At 41.7% G+C, this 9,008-nt stretch overlaps 1 protein-coding gene across 1 annotated transcript in view; it reads left to right on the top strand.

The window, feature by feature from the left end:
• The window catches only part of LOC101847821, a gene marked incomplete at its 3' end in the record, with an annotated part of 25,069 nt that extends 16,573 nt beyond the window's left edge, over nt 1-8,496 (top strand). Inside the window, 3 exon segments of the mRNA XM_035969787.1 lie at nt 2,215-2,453; nt 3,429-3,704; nt 7,821-8,496. Coding sequence (XP_035825680.1) covers nt 2,307-2,453; nt 3,429-3,704; nt 7,821-8,496 — 1,099 coding nt within the window.
• Nucleotides 8,497-9,008: the final 512 nt, after the last annotated feature.

Genomic DNA, 9,008 nt, shown 5'->3' on the forward strand with positions numbered 1-9,008 from the left:
CACACACACACACACACACACACACACACACACACACACACACACACTCTCTGTCTCTCTCTCTCACTCAGTCACTCACCAACTTACTCACTTCCACTTATTTTAGCAATGGTAGTGTTAATTGCGACAGAGTGACGCTGTGACAATTAATGCGGCGTTAATTACGACAGTGAGTCTGTGACAAAAAAGAAATTAAAAAGAAAAAAGAAGAACAAACACACACATGCCCATGCACACACACATCCACACACGCACTCACTCACCCTCTCTCTCAAACACACACACACACATGATGTAAAGAAATACACATACACCACGCACACACACTCGCTCACACGGATTCCCATACACACAGACACACACACACACTCACAAACGAACACCGCACACGCTTGGCCTTACTTATAACGCACGCTCGCGCGTGCGCACACACACACACACACACACACACACACACACACACACACACACACACTCTCTGTCTCTCTCTCTCACTCAGTCACTCACCAACTTACTCACTTCCACTTATTTTAGCAATGGTAGTGTTAATTGCGACAGAGTGACGCTGTGACAATTAATGCGGCGTTAATTACGACAGTGAGTCTGTGACAAAAAAGAAATTAAAAAGAAAAAAGAAGAACAAACACACACATGCCCATGCACACACACATCCACACACGCACTCACTCACCCTCTCTCTCAAACACACACACACACATGATGTAAAGAAATACACATACACCACGCACACACACTCGCTCACACGGATTCCCATACACACAGACACACACACACACTCACAAACGAACACCGCACACGCTTGGCCTTACTTATAACGCACGCTCGCGCGTGCGCACACACACACACACACACACACACACACACACACACACACACACACACACATACACATACACATACACACACACACACACACACCAAACTAACACAAAGACAGTCGCAGCTCTCTTTTCTTGTTGTTGCCCCTAGTGGTTTGTTGCTGTTGTATGCTGCTGTTTTTTTTGTAATATTTGTTGCCTCAATATTTGGGCTGTCTATGTACTGAAATAAATAAAGTAATAAAGTCAACTCTAATGTACAGAAAGCCGTTGTGGATTTTTGCCACACACTTTAATCCTTCTCAACTGTGTCAGATGATTTCTTCCTCTATAGGCACCAACATTTTCTTCTTTAAATTTAGCATCAAACATCAACGTAAAAGAGTTCTGTGTTCACTCTGTCGCAGTTGTTACCTGTATTACCTGTCCTGGGCAACAACGTCATTGCACACCAGACAGGTCCATAAGTGCTCAGTTCCCCCCAGCATCAAAGCCCGAAAGGTATCCATATTGATTGTTCTGGTGGTTGTCTGATTATGGTGACGTCTTTCCTTTCCAGATAATCGTTCCTTTCTTCCTTTTCCCCTCTCTATCCCCATTCCCGCATCCTAATGATTGCGTGGTGTTCTGCTGTCTCCCTGTCTTCTTCATCCCGCAACTTTTCCTCCAGGGTCTTCAACACTTCTCCTTTGTCAAATTTCACCTCACTTTGCTTGTCAAGGCCAACCAAGAATATAATTAACGCCGCGTTAGTTGTCAAAGCGCCACTTTGTAGCATTTAACACTACCTAGTAATATGGAGAGTAAAGCACTGACGATGTATTAACTTTACATTTTATACATAAATGCACTTCACATATATCGCAAATTGTTTGAGATCTGTATACATGATAAAGTAAACAGAAGAGACAAAAAGCAGTTACCAGCAGCCTTGCCAATGGGCAGTGAATGGCACTGAATTGATGTCTGAATTCAAGGCCCACTGCGTTTGGAAGTTCAAGAGGGGTCTTTCCTGAGTACTAAACTTGACCTTCTCAGGTCGTTGCCGTGTCAGGGCTACCCTCTAACTGTGATGTTAAAATGGCTTACTTTGTGTCTGGTAGGGCATTGGTTGAAGCTGAAACAGAAACATATAATTCCCCTTTACTCACATATTATTATTAAATTTTAAAAATCTTGTTTCCTCAGAGTGACTTTGAGTTTGGAGGTCCCTTCACAGTCTTTTTTGTCATGAGCTGTTTCTGTCTTCACTGACTTATTTTTCTAGCACCGCAGTCATGTGTCATGACTTTGTGTGTCTGTAGGATTTTTTTGTTATAGATGGTTTTCAAAGAAATAATAAATTCTAGTTTTAGTCCTTTTTGTTTTGTTTCAGAGTGATGTGTGACCAGTGTTTGTTCGTGACCAGGGTGTGAATCACCAGTTTTAGAAACGTGAGATGATGATGATGTAGCGGGTGAGGACGGCATGCATGGAGAAGTGATGATGGCAGACGTGGAGGAGCGTTTGCTGTCATCTGTGGCGACACAGACTGAGTATGTCAGTAGCCCCATCCTCTGGCAGTGTCTGTACGTCATCAAGACAGTGTCAGAGTTCCAAAACCTTTCATACAGGGTGAGCGATTCGTGGTTTGTGTGTAGGTTTGTCTTTGAGCGTAATCTTCTACATGATTTGGGGAGCTTGAAGATTTGTATTCTAATTTAATTATACTTTATATATATATTTGTAAATGCTTTGTGCCCCCATCGATCCAATTTACCTGTGTCTTTGGTGTGGTGGTTAGTTGCTTACCCATCACCGACAGAAGATGGGGGTTTGATTCCTGTGTGGAGAGGATTTTCTTTTTATCGAGTATCTCTGTGATTCCTGTGTGGAGAGGATTTTCTTTTTATCGAGTATCTCTGTCTGTCTGTCTTTTATTTTATAGGCTTTGGTCCTTTGAAAGGGTTTGATTGTTGCTCTCAGCATATATATTGATCTGAGCTGTCAAAAAAGAATTGTGTGCTCTTGCTCTTCTTCTTATCTTATCTTATTTTATCATATCTTTAGTGTGTGTGTATGTGTGTAAGCAAGAGAGGGGGGGGTAGGTCTAATGGTTAGGCTCCTGGACTCGTAATGTATGCTTTCCAGGAAGTTGAGTTTGTTTCTGAATGCTCTCAGGTCTGCTGGGGTAATAGTATACACTGTGAAGCGCATAGAGCTTGCTGTTGAGCGGGGATTTGCGCTATACAAATGCTATGATCTATTATTATTATTATTATTATTATTAGAAGATGATGATGAGGGCATGTGTGGAAATGAATAAAATTTCGTCTTGTCTTGCATTTCTTGTTTTGTATTCTTCTACTATTTTGATTGTTTTGCATCTAACAGGCATAGGATTCCATCAAATGTCATTTTGAAAAGTGGTATATGATAAAACTAATAAGAGTCTTACAGTGGGAAGTTGATTTGTTTTGAATACCTCTATTTTTTATTTGATTTATTTGAAGGTTTTAGCATGATCTGTGTTTGATATAGTTACCCAGGAAAGTTACAAAGCCGTTAATGAAATAATGTTATTGTTTTTTTTTTCTCCTCAAATGACAGGTTACAAGGACTCACTCGAACCTGGAAGTGTTGATGGTGTATAGAGAGGGGGCATGTGGCATCTTTGGCCCCCCTTTGGACCCAATGACTTTGACACTCGACCCTTCGGGCCGGTGTCTGGTAAATATTTTGTTCAAGACGGTTCAGAGGGTGAACTTTGTGGCCAAAGCTTCCGGGTGCATTGAGATTGCCTCCCTGATGGCTGTGCTACGACTGATTGCTGGCAGAGGCTATTTGTTCTGCCCTGGCATTCCCGAAAAGTTTTTGGCAGGAAAGGTAATTTTGTTGATTGTAAAAGTAAAGTAAAAACCTTCACTTTCTGGCCCCACTCCCACACCTCCTTTATCCCCTCTTCTGGGCTCCTGACTCTTTCTGCAGCCTTTCTACTGCTACTTCATGGCTCCGCTCCTTCTTACTGTTGTCTTTCAGCCACACCCCTGATCTTATGGTAGGTAAGGTCTAACACCTAGCCTTCTTGGATAAGGGCGAAAAATCTTCGAGGTTTTGTGTGCAAGTCACGCACGTTACAAATCCCTTGGTGGTCCGCCACCCGGGCAAAATCCTTACGCAGTTGCAAGCGCTGTAAAACACTTACCGCAGGCTTGCCAACCTTCCTGAATTTTTCAGGAAATTCCCGAATTGCCATCAGCGTTCCCGAACCTTTCCCGAAACGGCATCTCTCTCTCTCTCTCTCTGTTTCTCCACTGATTTGTTTGAGCTGTTTTTGTGGTGTGGGCATTTTTTTTAGTAGCCTTTCACAGAAGTGTGTGTCCGTGGCACTTCGGTGCATTCAAAATTCCAGAAGTCAGTATCTCAAAAGTTGGCAAGCCTGTTACCAACTTACCAAACAATATTTCACACAAGTTTCTTCGAGCTAGGCCTTGGTCTAGATCAAATGCTCCCTCCCTGCCCATCCCTTCTCCCCACCCTTGTCTTGTAGATTCCGGCAATATGGGTAGATCTACAGTGATGTGTGTTGCAAGCGATCACAATATAATGTGTAATGTAGAAGAGTGCAATTTAACTAAAACGACGTAACTTTGTAATTTAGCGCCAAATTTTCTCTCCCCACGTGATGCGATGATTAGAAAAATGCAGTTATGTTAAGGCCTTGGTCAGCATTTAAAAAAGAATATTGGAATTAAATTTTTAACTCTTTGACTACCATGGGCCGATCTATCGGCTCCATAACTTCATAGTTCGTGGCCAAGAGCCGAATTATCGGCTCGCGCTTTTCTTTCCCTTTCACAATTTGACTCAACCTTTTCGTTTCATGTTTTTAACTGCTCTGCTTACCATACATCAGTCAACCAGTGAAGGAATTTGGCCCCTTTTGTGTTTTATTCTGCTGTTTTTTTGGCAATTTTTCATGTTTTTTTGACCCACCCTATGTTGCTCGAATTAGTTTACACGCATAGCAACGGGAAAATGGCTGATAACCCATCAGGTACCCCCCGTCACAACGTTTTTCTGCTTCAAAAGCCCTGAAAAGTTTGATGGGAAACTGTGAGTACTTTCCGATAGTGATGTAGGAGGTGATGAAGTTAGACCTGAGTCGGACAGCAGCGACAGCGATGAAAATGAAGATTCGAAAAGAGGGGCGTGTGTGTAGCGTTTTTTTCTCTTTTTTTCATTGTGAGTGATTTCACCAAAAGTGCGACAACTTTGTATATACTTGACCATTGTGCATGAAACTTGGCCCAGTTAGAGACAATTGAATATACTTCAGTATGACCAAGTCATGAAGTGATTGGATTTAGCAGCTATACACTGTGAGAAATGTAAGTTGAAAATATTTTTTAAATTTTTTTTTTTTTTTCGCCTTGTGTTCACTTACCTCCCATGATTTTTTTCAATTTTTTAATTTGATTAAAAATATTCTACATTCAATTACCTTCATTTTGGTATGTAACATGTCTGACTTCCAGATGGAATTATGCCCATCAGACACAAAAGAAGAACAGGGGTACTTCTGAAATTCTAAGACTAAGAAATGCCTTGGCCACAGCGCGGAAAATGCCTTGGTAGTTGTTGTTATTGTTGTTATGTTGTTAGTGATCCAGTAGCATCTGAGCGTTAACTCTTCTGCATGATGCCATTCGGTAATAGTTGCATGTTTGTTCTTATTGTTGTCTTGAGGAGTAGAGGCAATTAGATGTGTGGGGTAGCTTGGGAAGAAAACATCCCCTTAAATCAGTTAGTTTTCTACAGAAAAACAGATGATGTTCCACTGTCTCTGAGGGGTAGTCACATAGTGGGCAGGCAGCAGACTGCTTTACTCCAATTCGGTTGAGATGTTGGTTGAGGGGTACATTTTGTGTTCTAAGTTGGAAGATTATGGATTGATCTCCCCTCCTCAACTCATTGATTGGATCTTTGACCAGTGGTTTATTCATGTGGCCATACATCCTCCTTCCTGTCGTACCTGTGGCCCAATCATTCATCCACTCTTCCTTGAGGTTTGACTTGATCATTTGGCAGCAGGTGGTGTAATTTGTAGGAATTTCAGGCTGAGGGAGACTAGCTCCTTTCTTTGCCAGAGCATCAGCTCTTTCATTTCCCGGTATCCCAGTGTGGGCAGGAATCCATTGTAGGACTACTCTGATGTGGTGCCCACTTATCAAGTTATGTAGACTCCAAATCAAATGCAATATATCTTTGTTCACATGCCTTGGTAGTCAAAGAGTTAAGTCGCCTGAAAAATCCATTGCATTTTTCTGTTTTACTTCTTAGCAAAATGCCTGGCATCGTCAGTAGGGCTGGGCAATGAGTCGCTTTAGCAAAATTCGGATAATATGTTAATGTACCTCTTCTGTAAACAATATTGTGTTTTGAACCGATTCAGCAAATGGAATAGGACCACTTTGACAAATGGGTTAGCATAACTTCAACAAATGGGTGCACCCTCTTCGGCAGACGGGTCAGGAAAGAGAGTTAAGAGTCTGAATTTGGATAATGTCTTATTGAGGATTATCCGGAGATTCATCAGGATTTTGCCCACCTCTAATCGTCAGATATCAGCCCAAAATAACTTGTTCGCTGGCGTATGCCTGTGGGGCTTTTATTTAATAAGTACATATGCTCAAGTCTAAGGGACAGGTGGTTGCGCAGTTAGTGCTACATTAATTTAACAGAGGACATGAAAACCTCATTGCACCGCCAGCCCGGCTGTACCACCAGCTTCATGCTCGTCCCAAGGTAGGCTGTATAACGAGGTTTGACTGTACTTATTTCAGATTTGGACGTCTTCAAATGCTGTAGCAAGTCGAAATTTTTGCAAATTGGAACAAGTGATAACAAATTCACAGAATTTTTTCAATTTTTCTACAAAGTTGCTTTCATTTCTTTTGAACTTTTAGAGGCATTTGTTTTGGATGCCTTGGGTCACCACTGCTCATTATCTCTTTCCACAGACAATTATTTTATCACCTGTGCAGATGTAGTCAGGTGGCCCAGTGTGTGGTGGGCAGAGGGAAAAGAGTTGAAGTAGGCAGGTCAACATCACTACAGGGCGGTAGAAAATGTATGGCGCAACTTATTGCCAGATATCTCTAGGACTATAACATAAACTCTCCATCTTTTGCACTGTGACTTGTATCATTTTTAGTCTTAACTGATCAATAATTTTGTAAACACCTGTTAGCTGTATTCTACAAAATTCCTTTATAAATCATATTACATGTAATAAAAATCACAGTGGGTGGTTTCTGCAGATTTTAGAAAGTTTATTACAGCTTGAACAATATGGCTTTTCAAAGAAAGTCTGTCATTTTTTTTTCTAATTGCGAAATGCATGTTTTGAGAACCTTTAGTGCTAAAAATGGTTCATTATAAAATCAATTTTTTGTTACTAGTTCTACCAAGAAAAAGTGTCATTGGTGAGCTGTGACATAGGCCATATATGCAAAATGTGTGTGAGAAGCGGGAAGTGCTGTGAACAGTTCCTTTTTCCACGTGGCAGAGATTTATAGTATTTTATATAAAGCTATGAAGAAAAGTTTTTAATCTAGCTTCAAGTGTTGTGGAAAAATATGAAAGAGTTAGGACACATTGATACAACCTGCATTTCAAAGTATGGGTTACTTTGATTCACCTGTTGAAAAGATATTTGAGGAAAAGTTGAGCCACGAATTTTTGATGGCAGTATAGTTTGGCAGCATGCTTTATTTACAGTTGCATGCAAATATTTGGTGTGTTTTGTTGAAGGACACCACTGGTACGTCCTGCTCCTTTTCTCTCCCTTTAAAAAAATTTCTGTCAGTCTTATTTTTTTCCCAGGCACTGAATTACTGTAATTGTATCAGTGTGCTTCTCTTTATTCAAACAAGCAAAAATGTGCGGACTGGAGAAGTAGCTTGTGTTTTTTTTCTACATGTACTGTCTTCCTTTCAGGCATGTGGCAAGCACGTGATGGTTCACCGCATTCCCTTCAAGCGTTACCAGTCGAATCAGTGCCCTGTTTACTATCAAGTCCCGCCTTCACATACCACAGGGAAGTCATCTCTTTGCTCACTGTGCCCAAGTTGCCTCCAAACAGCAAAAATAGTTGTAAGTTTGCCATTCCTTCCAGTGCCAGCATCAAAAGTTGCCCCCCCTGTGACTCAACCAATCAAGCAGTCACAAGCAGTTGTCTCAGGGTGTGAGGAAAACAAAGAGGAGAGAAATGCGAATGTGAATAATTCAAACAGTGACTGTATGATTGTGTCTGTGGAGAAAATGCCCACAACTGTGTCTGCAGCTGGGCCTGATACCTTGGCTTCCCAGCGGAAAGAATCTCTTGTGGTCCCCACTGGTGTTATTCTAGGTCCTCCTAAGACTCAAGTGATCACTACCCAATTTGGTAAGACGACCGTCGTACGTCACCTTCCCGTAGAAGAGTTGGTGGCTAGTTTACCTAGCAATCCGGATGGAAGTGATCAGCGGCGAGCACAGAGTGCCCCAGTTGGGGCTGGGCAGACAGTTTCCCAGCAGCAGGAGGAGAAGAAGGAGGGGCCGGTAAACAGCCACCTGCTGCAACTGCTACGAGAGAAAGGAGCTCAGAAGTCTAATGTGGAAGGCCAGTCTATGGGTATGCTTGTGTTATTTACTCCTAGTATCACTTGCTTTTTCACTGGAATTTTGCCACTTGTTGAAGTACTGATGAAATGATATTTTTAGGTTCCTAAATCCGCTGACACGCACATGCGTGTCACGACACGGTGGAATCAGGCGTTCGTCAATTTTTTGGGTATATATATGGAGTTATTTGTATCATCTTATAGGTGGTTCATTTACCTTGCATTTGAGGAAAAAAATATCCATTTATCTTGAATAAATGTCAAGGTATTTGCGATTGAAGGAGGTGGGGGTCGCCTTGTTTCAGAAGGAAAATTAGCGAGAAAATGGCCACCAAAGGTTGGTAACTTTCATAGCTGAAGAGTTTTTTAAAACTGCAAATTTACATTTTTCGTGCCTTTAATCAACGTTTTTCCATAAAAGCCACACATAAGAATGACCCCCAGTGGGTTGGGGGGATATAAATAGACCCACTGCTTCGTCTGCAGAAGGTGCAACCCCTTCAAAGGCGAGGTGTCGCACTCG

Source organism: Aplysia californica, unplaced genomic scaffold (genome assembly GCF_000002075.1).
Source record: "Aplysia californica isolate F4 #8 unplaced genomic scaffold, AplCal3.0 scaffold00183, whole genome shotgun sequence".
In the NCBI taxonomy this organism is placed as follows: Eukaryota; Metazoa; Mollusca; class Gastropoda; order Aplysiida; family Aplysiidae; genus Aplysia; species Aplysia californica.